Here is a 19380-nt window from a genome sequence, read left to right on the forward strand (position 1 = left end):
TGCTTTGCAGATAAAGTTCTAATCACCAATGGATTTCTCAGCAAAGTGCTTCCAAGTTTTTCAAATGCCCAGCTACTCCTCAAAAGGCTCCCAGGTCTTTCTTCCTGAAGCACAAGTGGTCCTCCTCCCCTCTACCTGGGTACCACCGAAGGGAAACCCCCCAACACCTTTGGGATAGTATACTTTCAAGCCTTACAACCAGTCTCCACAGTGTCCAACTCCTACTCAGCTCCATATCACAACTACTTCCCCTTCAACAGACAACAGTTCTCACTGGGGGCTAGAGACCACACTAGACAGGAGGAAACAGAGAAACTGACTATGAATCTCGTAGTGCCAGGCTGTTAGGGACCCCTCCCCCAAAACAACACTCAAATAATCAACACCCTAAACTGAAGACTGAATCATTCTGAACAAGGGAAAATGCCTAAAACTGACTGCAAAGCGCTCGGGTTTGGGGGTCACGTGTCATCCAATGGAAGGCAGTTCTGAATGATAAATAACAACTGGTCCAAGAACTGCCCTCACTCCCCAAGTGAAATTTCCCTTGTACATTTAAGTTCTCCAGGAAGCTCAGAACCAATTTTCTTTTTTTCTCGAAGGCAGTCTTTGGAAATAGAAGCCACCAATCTGTCACCTCCAACTGACCTGGCAAGCCTGGAAAAGCCATGAACTTTCTTAGAAGTCTTCACTACAGGGCACCTGGGTGGCTCAGTTGGTGAACTGTCTGCTGCTGGGTCTGGTCATGATCTGGGGGTCCTGGGATTGAGCCCCATGCTGGGCTCCCTGCTCAGCAGGGAGCCACCTTCTCCCCTTTCCTCTGCCTCTCCTTTCGCCCAGCTCTTGTGTTTCTCTATCTCTCCCTCAAATAAATAAAATCTTTAAGAAAGTGTTCACTACGAAGAGCCTAGACTCCAAGGACAAGAGAATAGAGTTAGCTCCCCTAGAACACCCCCTCTGGAAGAACACAGAAGATGCCACTGTGTCATTAAGACTTCCCTGCATACCCTTTTTGAGCCCTTGGAATTAAAATTTTTTAAAAAAGCATAAAGAAATTTTAAAAGCATAATACCTAACAAAAAATAATTTCATATTTTTACATGTACATTATTCACCACGGTACTTGAAATCCCCAGTAATTCTATTCCCCTTTAGAGTGATGTAAGGGTCCCCAGAAGGCAACCTCTGTTCTTGCCCTTTGTATCTTCAAACACCCGGCTGAGCCAGGCACATGGCAGATGCTCAAAGCTCCAAGTATGCTGACTGGACGGAATTCACTTCCATGTTTTCCAAGCAATCCTTGAGGAATCTGCCTCCCAGCAGGCATCTGCTCATTGGAAAACAATGTGGCCTGGCCAATTGCATTGTGGCCCTGGAATAGCAAAGGTTTAAAAGAGAAAGAAGGAATATGGGTCCTTCAGAGGCTAAAATGCCTCAGAGGTTAAGGATTTTAGGTAGTTTTACAGCTATCTTACATCAGCAATAAACCAAGGCATCAGACCTAGCAACTTTCCATCATCAGAGATTCACTCTCATACAAAGTCCTAGGGTTTATTCTAATTTCCGTAAATCATCAAGACCCATGCATGACCAAAGCAGCAGGCCAAATTCTCCAGAGATTAGCACTAAAAGCTACCACAGAACGGAACTTTCCGGGATGGCAGAAATGTTGTCTTGATGGTGGTGTATAAATTTGCTAAAAACTCATCAAAATGTGTGCTTGAAACCAGTATGTTTGAAAGTGCCTAAACTAAACCTCAGTAAAAATGAGTAAATGACCTGTATATTTTTTCTCCTACATGGATGCGCCAGGTGTATTACTAGATTTAAAAAAAAAAAAAAAAAAAAGCAGAATATGGAACTATCAAACAGTATACAGACAAATGGCACTTCAAAACAACTTTATTATTTGTGATTATCATTAATTAAAATACAGCCATAAAGAAAATAGGACAGGCCTAAGAAATATGACTAATGATACAATCCAAACTGTCAGTAGTTACACTTGGGGAGTAGAATTAACCAGTTCTCTTTTTTTCAGTCCCTTAAGAGAGACAACAGAGCACATCCAAGAGACTTTTAAGATATCACTGGTATACATGGCTACAAAGCGTGAACACTCAACCAGTACAAACTGCAAGTCAGTTATAACAGCCACAACGTATCCACTCTGCACCCCCAGCCAACAAGCTATATTCAGAAAGGTTTCCCACAAATATGAGGTTCAGGGAAAAGGGGGGGGCAGGGAATAAAACTATTTGCTAACAGGACAGTACTCTCCTTTGTGTAAACCCACCTCATATGATATATCAAGAATATATTCTAAAGCTGGATAAGAGACACAAAATGTAAGCAAAGTGAAAGACAATCGCCAACCACACAAAAATGTAAAATGTCTACAGAGCTAAACAAAACTGAGGCAAACGTGGACTCAGAGAAATCCTCTGCAGACAGCTACTATTCTGATTTATCCAAAATACCCACAAATTGATTTTTTTTTTTTTTAAAAGCCGGGGAGAGATTAGCCCAGGAACCAAGGCAATTCAGGGAGGAAACACAAATGGCCAATAAACATATGAAAAGACGCTCGCCTCAGAGTAATCGCGGAAATGCAAAGTAAAACAACAGGACAAGCCATTTCTCTCCCATTAGATTGATGGCAACAAGGACCGGTGGGGCGGGAAGGAAATGGGACCGGTGGGAGGCAGGCTCTCAGGAGCAAATTAACATTTCAAATGCACCTCTCAGGTCTTAGGAATTCTTGGCGGGGATGGAGGATATCCTAGAAGTAAGAGAGACACAGGGACGTGCACAGTGAAGCCAACAGCCAAATGCAAAGAAAATCCAGATAAATAAACTTCACACTAAGAACACCAAGTACAGAGCACTAATGACCAACAAGTCAGTACAAGAAAATGTCAACATGTTATATGACTACCTTTCTCTAGGCCCATGTGTGTGTGAATGGATGTTAAAAGGATTTGGAAGAAAATGCACAGAAACCCGAAAGAAGTAGGATTGGGCATATATTTTTTAAAAATTTAACAGATGGGGTGCCTGGGTGGCTCAGTTGGCTAAGTGTCTGCCTACAGCTCAGGTCATGATCTCAGGGTCCCTGGATGAAGCCCCGTGTTTGGGCTCTGCTCAGGGGAGTGTACTTCTCCTGCTGCCTCTCCCCATTCTCAGCTCTTATGTACGCTTCTCTCTCAAATAATAAAATTTAAAAAAAAAAAAAAAAAAACCTTATGGATAATCACAACATAGATACATTCATGTACTACTTATAGTTAAATCAGAAGTAACTGGTCCAAGTTGCCTCATGGCAGCAGAATACAAGGTCGTCCTGAGGAAAACCTCTATTTTTCCATTCATTCACCAACTACAAGCTGAGGATGGTAAAGAAGGAATGAAGGTCAAATAAATACAGGTATATACATATTCAGAAAAATTACAACCCCAAATGACAAGCCCAGTGACATTCAATGTTGTGTTACACAATTTTTTTAAAAGATTTACTTATTTGAGAGAGATAGAGTATGTGCGCACAATTAGGAGGGAAGAGAAGAGGAAGAGAAAATCCTCAAGCAGACTCCCACTAAGCATAGAGCCTGATGCAGGGATGACACAAGGCTCATTCCCACAACCCTGAGATTGTGACCTAAGCCAATTAAACCACCTAGGCGCCCCAAAAGAACAAATCTTAAAAAAAAGTTACTCCCCCCCACCCTCCCACCCATCAAGTGTTTGCCAACAATGGGACCAATGGGGACCCAAGAGCCTGAAACCCAATTTCTTCCCCTAAACCAGAGCCAGACATCCCCTTCCTCCTCATCTTCATAATCTGATCTAGCACATGGTTTCTTAATTTTATTCCCATTTGTTGCTTTCCATACCTTCCTGAGTGGAGTAAAGGAGAACTGGTTTTACACCCTGCCCAACATACAAAACCCCTGAAAATAAGTTCTATGGGGCTAGAACAAAATAGGCACTGATGAAATGGGCAGGCTGTCACTAAATTCAGATTTTGTGCTTGGTTTTGCAGTAGATCTTACATAACCAAGGAAGGGGAAAGTAAGAATATGAATGCTACAAACAACAAATATGAACACCAATCTTCCTTGAGAGGGAATTTTGTTTTCAACTTCAGACCTAAAGTGTAACTTTCAGTCTGATATGCCCAAATATTTATAGTGCCTTTCTTTTCATGTATTTGTATGTTACTAACATTTGTATAATTAACAATGTTGACACACAATTTAGCAAGCAAATAACCAAGAGTAAAGCAAAGATGCTACAGATGAAAACAGGTAGTAACTTCAGTTCTTACATATCAAGGCACACCTATTTATTGCACTGTACACTTAAGGACGAATACAATTACAAAATTAGTAGCTATTGTGGCAAGTCCCAAACATTGTCTAGAATTAACCACTATCTCTTTTGCTAGAAGAGATTTTGCTGCCCCTTCATAATTGGTTTCCAGTTATCAACAAGAATAAATCCTAACATTAAAAAACCCTCTATCTTATAATCTTCAGTTGCAGTAAAAGGGGACATTCTTAAACCTTAGTTAATCCATTCTGTATGGGGATTCTTTTCAAGATTCCCTCCCAAGCTCCAGATACTGGAGTTGGCCCATCGCTGACTAGGGCTGATTTTTTTTATTTGCTCCCATGTGGCTTTTTAAAAAAAATCCAAGTACACTGGTAAAATAAATTTTCCTTTTAGAATATTCCTCTAAATCCCAAAAGCTCTGATAAAGCTAACAAAAAGCAAAGGAAATAAAAACCATGGGGAAATGGTGAAGGGGAGCAGGAGGTACAGGCATCCAGTTATGGCATGCTGGGAATAAAAAATACAGTGAGGGGGGGGAGCCTGGGTGGCTCAGTAGGTTAGGCCTCTGCCTTTGGCTCACGTCATGATCTCAGGGTCCTAGGATCCATCCCCTGCTTCCCTCTGCCTCTCTGCCTAATTGTGATCTCTGTGTCAAACAAATAATCAATCTTTAAACAAATAAAAAAAGTACAGCAAAGGGAGTATGGCGGCAGTAGTGTTGAGTGTTGCATGATGACAGATGGTAGCTACATTTTCAGTGAGCAACTATGCTATACACCTAAAACTAATGTAACACAATGTGTCAACTGCACTTCAATTGAAAGAGTGAGGGGAATTCTGAATGATTACTAAAAATAAAAAACAGGACCAGCAGGTACTTAGGCAGTGATTCCACTGGCCCCACCCGAATCAGTTCCTTCATTTAAAAAAAAAAAAAAAAAGATTGATTATTTATTTATTTATTTGACAGAGAGAGAGAGAGAGAGAGAGAGAGATCACAAGTAGGCAGAGCGGGCCACAGGCTCCCCACTGAGCAGACAGCTCGATGCAGGGCTCGATCCCAGGACTGATGCAGGGCTCGATCCCAGGACCCTGAGATCATGACCTGAGCCAAAGGCAGAGGCTTATCCCACTGAGTCACACAGGCACCCAGTTCCTTCATTTTATACTTCCAAATTTCTTCACTTACATTTATGTACAGAACACATTCCAATTTTATTTTTTAACAGAAAATACTTCATTTGATTCCAAAAGTCAACCCAGGCAGTCTAGCGCAAATGTCACAATCTCTGTAGAGTGATGGGGAAACTGAGGCTCAAAGGCACACAACGTCACCCACAAACCTGTGGGATCAGAAGGGGCACTCCTGCCCAAGGACCACCAACACTCAAGGCAGCACTGCACATATTCCGGGCAAGAAATCTTCACAACCGCCAAAAACTGGAAACACAAGTGCTCCTCAGCCTGTGACAGTCTACAGTGTGGTACCCAATACAGTGGAAAACTACGCAGCAATAAAAAGGGGGGACCTGAGGACACCCACAGCATGTGGATGGACTGCATGATGCCTAGGGAAGAAACTGGACTTGAAAGTTTTCAGCCCTGCATCATTCCATGTTGTGACATGAGGAGACAAAACCACAGGCCTGAAGAACAGATCCATGCTGCCCGAGGCTGAAGGGTGAGGCACGTGGAAAGCGAGAAAACCGTTCTGTGTTTGGACTGTGGTCGTTTTCACACACTGTATAACCTCATCAAAACTATACACTAAAAAACGTGAATTTTACAATATGTCGATTATACTTCAGTAAACAAAAACAAATACCAAAAAGCCAAAACAGACTAGGAGAAATGAAACCTTCCTTCACTCAGAGGTCTGGCAGCACAAACTGCAGACAAAGCATGTGGTTGGAGAAAGTTGCTGTTCTGGACATCCTCAAGATTGAAGAGAGGGAGCGGAAGCAGGGGCAGGGGGAGCTCTGCCCTGTAGCTTGTACTGAGCCTTCTCCCTGCTCCCACTCAAGATTATAACCATCACAGGCTGGTTAGTGTGGTTCCCACTAGGGAAACAGCTGAAGGCAGCCATCCACAGATGCCCCTCCATGTACCCGCCAACAACCCCACTGAGGGGTCAGAACCAAATCAAAGCCACTGAGGGGGGCAGGGATTCCCTCAATCCCAAATTGGCTGTGTAAGCTCCATGAGGCAAAGAATTGGGGGCTATTCTATGGTTTCCCCAGGGCCTCCTATTTTTCCTAAATCACTTTTCACAGAACATTTCATCTTTCCTTCAACTGTGTGTAAGATTAACCAAGTACAATGGGCATAAACAGATTTGGGAATAAAAATGGCAGTCTCTCCTGGTTAGCACACAACTCAACTGGCAAGGGCTGGAGGCATGTCCGTAAAGTGCAACCTGCTGGCAGGAGTCAGCAGCAAGCTGGGTGTACCCGGCATTCACTGCACTGATAGAACAGCAAAGCTAACTTCGGACACATTTTACAGTCTGATGTCCTCCGCATATTTTCATGAAGTTTCAAATGGAATCAATCAAGTCAGGTGGTGCCTGCGGTAAGAAATGGCCCAACTAGGATGTCGTCTTTTCAGCTATGTTGCTTGTGGAGTTGTTGTCTCTGAGCCTCAAACCCAAATTCCTGGTATACGGGGAGGGGAGGGGGAAGCAGGGACTGAACCTGCGAAGTCCCTGGTTAGACTCTGACAGAGGGAGAAAAGATGTACTCTGTCTTGTGAGAAAAGATGTGAGTGTCTTTTGAGTAACCAGCATCCACACACTTCACACCAGCAATCGCAGAGCCCGCCAGTGGCAGCACCTCATTCAGTGTGCAGTTTTGTGACATCAGAACAAACAGCTTCATCACCACAACCCGGACAAACCCTTCCATAGGACTACTATTAAAACCATCTTGGGGCGCCTGGGTGGCTCAGTGGGTTAAGCCTCTGCCTTTGGCTCAAGTCATGATCCCAGGGTCCTGAGGTGGAGCCCTGCATGGGCTCCCTGCTCGGCGGGAAGCTTGCTTCTCCCTCTCACAGCCCCCCTGCTTTAGAGTGTTCCTTCTCTCTTGCTCACTCTCTCTATATTAAATAAATAAATAAAACCATCTTTGCCCTACCCATTTTTCTGCTCCATACTTGTCCACATCTTGTGGCTACATTTTTGGTACAAGCCTACAGATGATCCTAAGAGAGAAAGCTCTCCCTCTGACCTTGATCCCAAAGAGAGGCAGAAGCCCCTGACCCAAATTTGCGGATATGGGCTACCCACCGTAATGATGACTGCCAGTTAGTCCCAATTCTCTCTTTTTTTAAAAAAAAAAAAAAAGATTATTTATTTATTTGACAGAGAGAGATCAGGAGAAAGCAGAAAGGCAGGCAGAGAGAGGAGGAAGCAGGCTCCCTGCTGAGCAGAGTTCATGACCTGAGGGCAGAGGCTTTAACCCATTGAGCCACCCAGGTGCCCCCCAATTCTCATTTTTAAAAACACTGTAACACCTGTGCTGAAGTAGTCCTCAGAACCATATTTAGCAGCAAAATCTAAGTGTGTAGTTTTGGGGTTTTTTTTTTTTTTTTAAAGATTTTCATTTTAGGAGCACCTGGCTCAGCCGGAGAATGCACAATTTCTTAATCTTGGTGTTATGAGTTTGAGCCCCACACCGCATGTAGGAATTACTTAAATAAAATTTGGGGCACCTGGATGGCTCAGTCATTAGGCATCTGCCTTCAGCTCAGGTCATGATCCCAGGGTGCTAGGACTGAACGCCACATTGGGCTCCCTGTTCAGTGGGGAGCCTGCTTCTCCCTCTGCTTGTGCTCTCTTCTCAATCTCTTTTTCTGACAAATAAGTAAATAAAATCTTAAAAATAAAATAATAAGTTTTTTTTTTTTAATAAATATTTTAGTGGCGCCTGGGTGGCTCAGTCCATTAAAGCCTCTGCCTTCGGCTCATGTCTTGATCCTAGGGTCCTGGGATGGAGCCCCATGTTGGGCTCTCTGCTCAGTGGGGAGCCTGCTTCCCTTCCTCTCTCTCAGCCTATTTGTGATCTTCTGTCAGATAAATAAATAAAATCTTTTTAATAAATAAATACATAAATAAATAAACAAATATTTTAAAGTAATCCTACACCCAATGTAGGGCTCATGACCCTGAGATCAAGAAGTCACGTGCTCCTCTGATGGAGCCAAGCAGGCACCCCTAAGTGTATATACTGTTTAATACAAAAGCATTTTCGTGATTATCCAATTAGTCAAAGAGTATGAAAGAAAGAGTATGAAAGTTTGCAAACCAACTGACATGTCAAGAAAAACTGCAAATGGTTAAGGCTAAACTTTCCAAAAGTAACCACCAAAGGAAGGATACAGTGGCTGACATATTTAGGAAGGCACAGGAGCTCTTGTCCTATTCCCACAGGTTCCTCACTAGCTCAGGGGCCCTCAAAATTCCCAAGGTGTCAGAGCCACAGAGAATGCCCTCACTCTTCACAACTGACCTTGACCCACTTCATTCTCTTTTGTGTACCATGCTCTGCTTCATTCAAATTCCATTAATGTTGACAGAATGTGCTATTCTGCAGAAGTCTGTGTGGATAAACCACAATCAAGAATTATCCCTTTTTCATGGTGAAGCCCAGTATTTATAACTTCATTTGGTGATGTATTACTGAGAGCAGTAACTTTATCGCTAAAGATTATCACTTCCTCAGGACCATCTGTGTGGAAAAAATGCTTTTGAACAAATTACAACTGGCTGCCAATTTTTTGTGCTTTTTGGTCATTAAACTGGGATCATTTAAACAGATTCACTTAAAAAAAGCAACTCGCTTGCTTACCTGATGCTCAGGTAAGGCACCGGCTAAAATGAGTAGAAACTTCCATTAAGGAGGACAAAACCAAAACATTATTGTTCTTTAGTCTTCAGATTAAATATGGATCTCCCAAAACTGCAGCTGGGTTTCAACAGGAATCAAAACCCAGGAATTGGAATTCTCCGGCATTTCACTGCACTCAGAGCTTCAGGGAAGCTGGAGATGGCATCTGAAGGGAAAGAACTTCACTGGAACAAGGTTTAAGTCAAAGAGTCTCGGATGTAAATAGCCAGCATTCAACCTCCCATTCGTCCCCAATTTTTCTGGAGTCCTGTCAGTCAAAACAGTCAATCTGGTTTCAGTCAACTCGGTTTGTGGGTATAGACAAAACCTCAAAGGGAGAGGAATAATTTAGTACTGAACAAGCACGAGGTCACATCAACTGAAGAGGAAAGATGGATCAAGCTTCCTCTCACAAGTCACAATGCTTGAAAGGTCAAGAGAAAGGGGGAAAGAGTGGGCTGCAATGGGTGGCCATCTTGCTCCCTTTAGGCAACTGTAATTCTTTATCAGTATCTTTCTTTTGCTCTCTTGCAAAATAACAGATATGGCAAAAACAGCCTTACTGAGCCAAGCCTGACTCTTTGTTAGTGTTTGGGGGGAGGGAACACTACTTTGAAACTGCCTGCGTGGTAGGATACTTCTCAACCTTTTGCTTAAGTGTCACAAAGAATGACACCAAAATGGTCCTTTATTCACTAAGAATGAATGCATCTAAAATAAACCCTGCCCTGAGTGAGGAACTGAGACAGAGAACTCGCAAGACTAAGCAAACCATGTGACTTTTAAGTTAGCACCAGAGAAAATAAAATTGGGGAGGGGAAGGTTAAACTTTAGAGATACAGATTATTTGATAAGTTAAAACTTCTCTTTAATCAGAAAAACTTATAAACCCTTTTTTTCCTGGCAAACTACTTCGACAAAGGCATTTTTAACTATTTCACCTCCTCATTTATAGCTTCCCCCAAAAGCTAACTCCTTTCCTATGTATGTACCACGTTTGTAAAATGACAACACAAAAAGCAGAACAGCTATGTTCACAATTTTATATGTGAGAAGAAAGTGGTTTCCATTTTAAGTAATGCTTTAGGAAACTATACATGTTAATGCTCGTTTTCATGTCCTTCAAGCTGAAAGGACTCTAACAATCTATAACAGCTAAAATGGGAGCGAGAACTAGGGTGTATAAAGGGAATTTTATTCTTATCTTCAAACACTTTCCGGATTTCTTTATTCCATGTCCTAGTATTTAACTTGAAAGCACCTGAATCATAAAGAATGTATAGTAATATCAATGGAAAAACTGCAGTCTGGGAGAAAGTGCCTGTTTTCTTCCTAAAATATCTTTACTGCCCCCACCAAAAGAATTTGATCATTGTAAACAAAAATTTTACAGACGAAAAAGCAAGTCTATGCAACCCTAAAACCAGTGTAGTTTACTTTTTTGGGAAGCTAAAGCAGTCACAAATGGTTCCCCAGACTGCTGATACCACACTGACCTCAAATATGACTAGCACATTTTAGATAAGCTTATGCCTGTGAGGTAACCTAATGAGCACAGGCTTGCCAAACTAGCCATGACCCACCTTCCCTGGGATCCATGTTGATAAAATCCATCCCTATGCACTTTAATAGAAGGCTGGGCACATTCCTCAGCTCAAACTTTAAAAACCCCCAGATTACATTCAATGCTACGGAATTAGGATAGCAATAATGAACATTTCGCTCCCATAGACCTTCATCAGGCATTTTCTTAATTCAAGAGACTTCAATGTATACGCATCTACCCACTGAACTGGATTCAAAGCATCAAGCTCCAATTATTTCCAAGGTATGTATGGCAATTTTGGTTTTCTGGCAAATAGAGTTAATGTGTTAAGCAGACATATATTCACCAAATCATGTAAGAAGATGGGGTGCAGAAATACTAGAACGCACAAATCCATTTTTTTCGCTCTTGTCCTCCCAAAATGTCTTTTGGTATATATTTTGTAATTTACAAAGCATATACATGCAGTTTAAAAACATGCTTACGCTGGGGATGCATGCCTGAAGAAGCTTAGACTTTAGGAATGTAGAATTAATTATTAGTACCAGTACTGGTAATATCCCCATTCACCATGACTTATTCAAAATAAGACACTTATCCATTCCACAACTATTTATTGTAAGGCATCAAACAGCCCTCCTCAAAATGGTTTGAGTGGTTTCCTGGGGAAAGACAATACCCCAAGCCCAGGATGGAAGGGTCAATATTCAAGATCATACTGGGTTGGAATTCTATAATTTATATTTCTAGAAAGCCTTTAAAAAAAAAAAAAAAAGCACAACGCAGGGACTAAATATAAATTGTATCAGCACCAGCACCCTATTTTCCATCTTGGAGACTCAGGAAATTCCGCTCTCCCGGGCCATGCCTAACTGGGAACAATATTGCCATCGCTGGTGGGCTGAGCTACAATGTTTCCCTTGGTTCAAGATGGCAACTGTGTCACCCCCACCGCCCATCGCTAGTGACAGGGCCTTTCCCGGGGACAGAACACGTTCAGATCCCACTGCCCTTCCACACTCAACACACACACACCCTGGCCACCCCCACCTCGGGATTTGTGCTTCCAGGATCGACTCCAAGGCAGCAAAGGGCTCACATCCTATATATCACAAATACAATTAGGGCACTCCTCAAAGCAGCCGGAGCAGCACGCTTCTAGACGCACTTAACTCCTCGCTCAAAATATGTGCACACCCCTTTCTAGAGGACGCTTTCTCGGGTGCCCGCGGGGAGAGCAACGGCCACGGCGGGGAGAGGAGCGGCCACGGCGGGGAGAGGAGCGGCCACGGCGGGGAGAGGAGCGGCCACGGCGGGGAGAGGAGCGGCCACGGCGGGGAGAGGAGCGGCCACGGCGGGGAGAGGAGCGGCCACGGCGGGGAGAGGAGCGGCCACGGCGGGGAGAGGAGCGGCCACGGCGGGGTGAGCAGCGGCCACGGCGGGGTGAGCAGCGGCCACGGCGGGGTGAGCAGCGGCCACCGTCCGCAGCGTCCGCACCGCTAAGGCGGCCCGAGGCTGGCTGGCCCAGTCGCGGCAGAGGCCCACAGCGGCGCCACCTCCTCCGCCTCCTGGGCTCCCTCCTGTCTTGACCGCCGCGCGGCCAGCGGCCCCGCACTTCCCGGCCTGCCTGCCCTTCCAGTCTGGCGCCAGCAGGCCTTTGAACTGACCATTCGAAGGCACGTAATTAGCGAAAAACCCCATACGTTTTGTAAGTGAGCCACAATTCCTTTACCGTTCTGTAGGAAAACCCAATTCCCTTGGGTTTTGCAGTTACATTTTAAAACAAGTTCTCAAAGCACCACCTGGTCAATCTTGACGAGCCATTTCCAGGGGGATTCTTAAGGAAAGCGGTGGAGAAAGAAAGACCCTACTGGCTGCCTGAGCATCCCTGAGTGTCCCAACTGTTGGAGGCACCCTCGCTAAAAATCAAGGCGGGGGATGGGGGCACACAGGGTCCCAGCCTCCTTCCCAAGGTGAGGTGGCAGCACTGTAAGGCAGGGCACCCTGAATTATTTAATGGAGCCTGTTGACACAGAAGGCAACTCAGTAAAGAACATTTTAAAATTGAGGTAGATTACAAATGCAGAAAAATAGGTGTGTTTAGAGATTCCATCCATCACAATCAAACAGAAGACAGTCACCCTCCAAAGAGCCTTCATGCTCCTTTCCCAGTCAGAGGCATGTTTTTTTTAAAAAGAACAGTATTCCCAAACGGTTCCTGATCATTTTTTTATAAAGGAAGAATTTGTTGAGTGGGACCACTATATGAACCTGGTGCTTTCTCTAACACTTGGGTCCTTTATTTGCAGCATTGGTCTGTCACATTTAAAAATCAAAATTTCTAGCTTTCTAAATGCAGATCTCTGCATTAAAATTCTAAAAATTAATTTCCAAGTTTTCTTCTTTTAAATGAATGACTGAGGGGAAGCAGAATTCTGCTCAAAACAGACAATTTCATTTTCTAGAGAATATTTAGTTTAACAATCAATGTAGGATCTTAAGGTCTTTGCCAAAATTCAACCTGGTATTGCATGACTTATGATGTTAGTTTTCAGGGCATCCAGGAACCTCCAGGGCGAGGGGAGCTTCACTTCTCACTTTACACTCTCTCTTACAAATATAAGACTTTTTTACAAGTCTGGCAACACTGAGCATCTTCTGTTTTAGCCCAAACAAAACGAATATGGATCTTTAACTGGGAATATAAATAAAACCTGACATTTAAACTCAACTGCTGGGAGGGAGAATTCAATCAACGGCCCCTCCCAGAAAGGAAATTGTGGCGGATTCAGACGCTATATCTCCCTCCCTTCACCGGCCCACCCCCTTTTGACCCTAATCGTCAAGTGATTTGACTCCATCTTTTCATTCCTGGGCTTCAAGATCGGTATTTAGTTCAATCATTTTTCTAAAAGTGATGAAAAGAATAGACTACAAACATTAACCTACGAATGTGGAAACTTTTAAGAGGAGTCTATCCAAAGCTTAAAAACTAAGGAAAAGAATGCCCCCTAGCTTAATACCTAGAAGGAAACTTAAAATGCAGCGCCCACAACAAGTAGATTAGAATTTCAACTTTTTTCCAATAGGAGACGCCGGTTTAAGGCCATCAGGCAATAGCTCCGCCCTCCTCCCCAAATAACAGGTTAGCAATGGAAAAGACTGCGCTGTGCAAGCCTCTGCCTTGCTCGGTGCCAGCACGCCGGTTCCAACTCGTAGACAGCAACTCCCACTAGGACTTCTAAAGTCTCTGCCATCTGCTCTTCCTCCAAGACCATAGGTATTACACACACATCTCACAGGTCTCCAGGTAGATGGCTTAAATTAACGACCCTCCCACCAGAGCCGGCTCTCCAAATTTTTGGTCCCTTGCTGTAGTGGGCTCAGTTAAGTGGAAGGTCTCAGGTTTATGCGACAGCCAGAAAAGCGAACTCAAACCCAAAGGCTGCGGTGCAGCCCTCTGACCCTGCGCCCCCGGGGTTCGAGTTGCTGCAGATGAGTCTGGTTTTGCTCCCCGGGGAAGTCGAGCCCCGGGCTGAGCGGGGTGGAGACACTTCCCCAACCAGGGAAACCAGTTCCTGTAGGATATCGAAGTCGGGGCAGGCGAGAGCGGCCCAAGGGGCTCCCAACTCGGTGAGATCAATGGGCAAGGTCCCCCTACTCTGCCTCTCGCAAGCGCGCACGTGGAAACCAGGTCTACACAGACACACGCATTGCACACCCACACAGCCATCTCCATCCAGGCTCATACCCTACCTTCAAAAGCCCACAATCTGCGAGTATGACAAAAACGAGAAAATATGCTCAAAGAGGGCACTCAGTACTTCGGGAGGCCTGTGGTGTGCCTGTACGGGGGGCCACATCTACACAGACACTGCTTCATCCGGCATCTTTAACAACTTGCACGTTTTGTCAAACAGAGAAATAAGGAAATCAAAAATCCATAGAGAAGGGGTGTTCTCAAACCCCAAGAGCCATCAAGGGAGAGGGTTCTCGCGCACGGTTACTAGTTCCCCCACCGACACACAACCCTAGCTTTTCCCGGCGCATGCTGAGTGAACAGAATGGGTGCCACAATTTGCCACACCGAAAATCGGATACAGAAAAGAGGGGACTCCGCGTCTTGAAACTCTTCCGCGGCCCCTCGCAGCAAGCACACCAAAGCTAGACTTCTACACACACTTCGCGGGTAATGACCTCCTTGGTGGCAACAACTGCAAAGTAGGCAAAGGAAAAACAAATCCAGAGAGGATCCCGCCACACCCCGCTTTGGACCGGTCTGGAGGACCTTGGTGAGCAAGCACGCGCGTCCTCCGTAGACACAAGCCCCCGCCCGCCTCCGCCCCCCAAGAGGCCGCCAGCGCACTCACCTCATCGTCGTGGTGCTGGCAGAAGCCGAGGCGCTCGGGAAACACCGACAGGATGGAGAAGGGCGCGCCAGGGAAGGGCGGTCCGAGCCCGAGCTGCTGCGCCGCTGCCGCGGCGGCGGGACCTGGCGGGCCCCGCTCGATGTAGTGGTCCTTAGTGAGGCGCACGCGCTGATGCGCGCGGACGCAGTTGTCGCACAGGTGCTCCTGGCAGTCCAGGCAGCGCGACGAGGCCGCGTTGCCCTCGTCGCAGGAGCTGCAGCCGTGAGGCCGACGCAGCAGTAGCGCGGAAGGAGAGGCGGCGGGACCGCCCGGCGCAGAGCGCGAAGGCGCGGGCGGTGGCGGCGCGGGCGGGAGTGGCGCCGGGGCCGAGGCGGACGCGCGCGGGTGCGCGTGGTGCGCGTGGTGCCGGTGGTTGCTGTGGCCGCCCGCGCCCGCCGGGGCTCCGGCACGCCCGTTCTTGGGCGGCGGCTCGTCGGCAGTGGCCACCACAGCGTCGAGCAGGTTGCTGAGCAGGAAGGCAGACGAGGGAAGCGCATCCATGCCCGCCGCCTCGGCCAGCACTACTTTCTGGTCACACACGGGACAGCGCAGCTTGAGTGGCTCTCCCGGCGCGCTGCCGCCCGCCGCCGGCAGCCGGTGCGCTTCGAGGCACGGGCGGCAGAAGGCGTGCAGGCAGGGCAGGACGTGCAGGCGGCGCGCCGCGGCCCCCGGACCCCCGCCGCCGCCACCGGACGACGTGGACGTCTGCGAGGACGACGACGACGCAGACGAGTTGGAGGAGAGCGGCGCCGGGGAGCCGCACATCTCCTTGCACAGCAGGCAGATCTGGAAGTCGGTCTCGGGGAACGAAGCCATTTGCAAGCCGACTGGGAGGAGGGAGGAGACCAGAGAGGAAGAGGAGGAGGATAGAAGAAAACCGCCGAGGTGGGTGGGGGAGCCGCCGACTCACTCAGAAAAATGCATCGATCGGGCCTGCGATCCGGGGGCCGGCTCCAGAGCGGCACGGCCCGCTTGGCCTCGTCGCGCTCGGCCCGCGCGCTGCCTGCCCCGACGCTGCGGGCATCAAATGCCACTATCTAGAGGCGACACAGATTCCTCCCGGAGGACGCGGAGGCTGCGTGCCTTTCGAAGCCGGAGCGCCGGAACAAGTCCGGACAAGCGAGGGGCGAGCGGGGGCAGGGAGGTCAGAGGACTCCCGGGAGCAGCTGAAGCGTCGTTCTCCCTAGCCGAGTAAGTCCCCAAAGTAGAGTCTGCTGTGCAATCCCAGTCCCGGCGGGTTACGCGGAATTTGGTTCCGCGAGTATTTGGTGCGTTGCTCTTCTTTCAACAGATTTAGTTAGTCTCTTCTTGGGAGAGGAAAGCTCCCCAAACTACTAAAGGCGGGAGCGGCGCGACGCCAAGCCCGTGTCCCCCCGCGCGACGCCGGCTGCCCCGCCGCATGACGCGGCGGCCAGGGGCTCCTGGGTGGCCCGGCTTGCAGCGCCCGGGGCTTGCGCACGGCCGGGCGCGGCCTCCCCTGCAGGGCGGTCGGCCCCTCCGCAGCGGCAGCTATTGGGGGCCCGGCCGCGGCCGCACGCGTGTAGTACGCACGCGCGTCCCACGCGCCTCGATTCTCCCGCGCGCCGCCTAGGTTGGCCGCGGCTGCCGGCGCTTAACACGCACGCGCGCCCCACGCGGCCCCGGGCCCTCGTGCCCCCGCCTCGCCCGGTCTTGGCGCCTCCCGCGCGCGCTCCTTCCCCTCCGGTTTAGCCGCGTTGCAGCGCGGGGCCGCAGGTCCCCGCGGGCCGTCCTGAATTATTCATCGGCAGGAAGATATTAGATGTACCCGCTGCCCGCTCCGCGCGAGCCGTCGTGCAATGCTATCCGAGCTCCGCGCGCGCCCCGCGCCCCTCCTCCTCCTCACGTCCGTCCTCTCTGAAACCTTGGCAGCGAAGGGGGATCACATTTCCTTTGTCATCGGGCCATTTCGCCCTCGCCTTGGTCCCCCCTCCGATCCCGAGCCGCGGGGACGGAGCCTCCTCTGGGGCGCGCTGGAATCAGTGGAACCGGCAACGGCCCAGCTCGGTGAGCTCGGAAGCCGCGTGGCCAACGCTGCTGGCCCGCGTCATCTTCTTTCTGGAACGAGTCACCGACCAAGACTCGGGTGGCCCCGGCCGCGCTACGCCTACCGGCCTTTGCTCACGCCGTACGCTCTGGCCTCCTGGGGCTTTGCACAACTCCCCCAATTCGGGCTGAGTGCGTGCACGCGCGCGCGTGCCCCTCTTTCTCTGCTTTGCCGCCTCTTCCTCCTTCTCCTTCTCCTCTCTTCTCAGTACGCCGGTTATTGGGACTGATCGGAATTCGGAATCCTTTTAATCTCCAAAGGAGCAAACTCACTTCCGCCCGAGTGCTGGGAGGGGGCTGGGGGAGGGGACACAGGGGAGGGGGTTCCAGGCAAACAGGAAACATTAGCCCTCTCGGCTCGGCTCGCTTTTGTGTGCTCCCTCCCTCCTCCCTCCAACCTCCGTTCTCCGTGCGGCTGGGGAGATGAACGCCCCCGGGCTTCGGTGTGACGACCTTTGAAACCTTCCGAGAGAGGAGTGGAGAGCGACTCTTATGTTTATTTAAAAAAGAAAAGATTTCATTTTGAATCCTGGTTCAACAGAGGCTGATATCCCCTGCCAGTGAGGTCTAGGTCCCCCTCCTTTTTTTTTTTTTTTTTTCCTTTTTACGTTTTCTAAGGACTCTGCATATCAACACCAAAACACACACTTGTGTGCAACTGGATGCGTGGAATTTAACGAATCCGAATTCCGATCTGCGGAGAAGCCAGTTTCCTTTTGAGTTTAATTGGGGGGGGGGGGCAGAGGGCAGCTGTTCCGGAGAGGCGACCCGGGTGACGGCCCCACGGCCATCTGGGTGGTGTCTGAGACTGCCTGGGCAGTTCTGGGAGAGGAACTTGCTTGGCCCTGGAAAGAGACTGACTTAGAGGAGCAGAGAGGGCCACATACCAGGCTTCAGAGGGTGTCTGGTCTGAAGGCCAGCTGGTGGAACAATTGGCACATCTAACACTGTCAAGCTGTTAGTTACATCTTGGATTCTACTTGTACAGGCAACTACCTGAGTGGATCTCAAAAACCTCTGGTGATAGAAGGAAAAACCCAAACACAGAAGAGTTCATACTGTGTGATTCCGTTTACAGGAGACTAGAACAGGCCACAATTAAGCTGTGGAGATGTGAAAAGTATCCTTGGGAGTAAGGGGCTTGGACTGGGAACGGGGATGAGGGAACCCTCTGAGGTGCTGAAATAGAAGTTATCATTGGTGTATACTTTTGTCAAAACTTGTAAATCTGCCATTTAAGATTGTGCAAAATTTCACTGTGTGTAAATTGTACTTCAATTTAAAAAAAAAAAAAAATTGTCCAGCCTAAATAACCAAAAAGATTTAAAAAAGGAAAAAACAAAACATACACACACAACTGTATCATCCCCAGCTCCTCCTTTGAATTTGTGCATCAGATCCAGGAGTTTTCCAGGGAAAGATCAACCTGGAAAGCTCTCAAATCAACCCAGCTGGAAAAACGAGCTGAAGGACTCAGGCTGCAAAAACATCTCCCTACAGGGACAAATCCATCCCCAAGCCCAAGAATTGCCCTGAGTTGGAAGAGAGCTTCCAGGTGGAGGAAGAGCCTGGCAGCCACCCCATGAACACCCAGGTCCTCTGGGTGTTCTGCCCTTGGAAGGCTTCCTCAGCACCTGGAACGAATCGAAGCTGAGGGAGCATTCACTGAACTGTGCAAAGAGAACAAAAATGTCCCATAAAACCAAAACATATGTTCATTGTATCTCAATAAAATACAAAACAAAGCTCCTTCTCTGCCAATGAAAGAGAAGGAAACCTCTTAGACTTTAAAGATTAGGGAGGAGCTTCTGTTGCTACCATGTACTGCCAAATACGAGTTTCTTCCATAATTTGAGAGCTGTATGTAAACATGTACATGCTCCCACGTGAATCTACGCACTCCTATAGAATTTTCCACCATACTGGCCTAGCTCCAGAGTTGTAGTATTTCTAGGGTTTGTTTCTTTTCCTTGCTTTGGTTATTTTTAATTCTCTCTTCTCTCTCTCTCTCTCTCTCTCTCTCTTTTTTTTTTTAAGGAAAACAGATGGGGGAAGAGAATTGCCAGAAGGAAGATGGCCCCAGAGGGTCAGAAAAGGCCCCACCCTCCAGCATCTAAGAAAAAAGAGGTGCCAAGGGTGGGGG

General features: G+C 47.8%; 2 protein-coding genes across 2 annotated transcripts in view; one reads left to right on the forward strand and one right to left on the reverse strand.

Moving 5' to 3' along the window:
- The window catches only part of TRIM71 (tripartite motif containing 71), a 68275-nt gene extending 50730 nt beyond the window's left edge, over positions 1–17545 (reverse strand). Inside the window, exon 1 of the mRNA XM_045089073.1 lies at positions 15135–17545. Coding sequence (XP_044945008.1) covers positions 15135–15989 — 855 coding nt within the window. The 5' untranslated portion in view covers positions 15990–17545. The remainder of the gene's footprint in view (positions 1–15134) is intronic.
- Positions 16934–17467, forward strand: LOC106003891 (the record flags this gene model as incomplete). The annotated part of the gene is given in 4 exon segments (XM_013046664.2): positions 16934–17323; positions 17326–17385; positions 17388–17433; positions 17436–17467. Coding segments are annotated over 4 exon segments (528 nt in total), but the record flags the coding sequence as incomplete, so codon positions are not given.
- Positions 17546–19380: the final 1835 nt, after the last annotated feature.

The sequence above is a fragment of the Mustela putorius genome, unplaced genomic scaffold, assembly GCF_011764305.1.
Source record: "Mustela putorius furo isolate JIRA1106 unplaced genomic scaffold, ASM1176430v1.1 tig00003834_pilon_pilon_pilon, whole genome shotgun sequence".
NCBI lineage: Eukaryota > Metazoa > Chordata > Mammalia > Carnivora > Mustelidae > Mustela > Mustela putorius.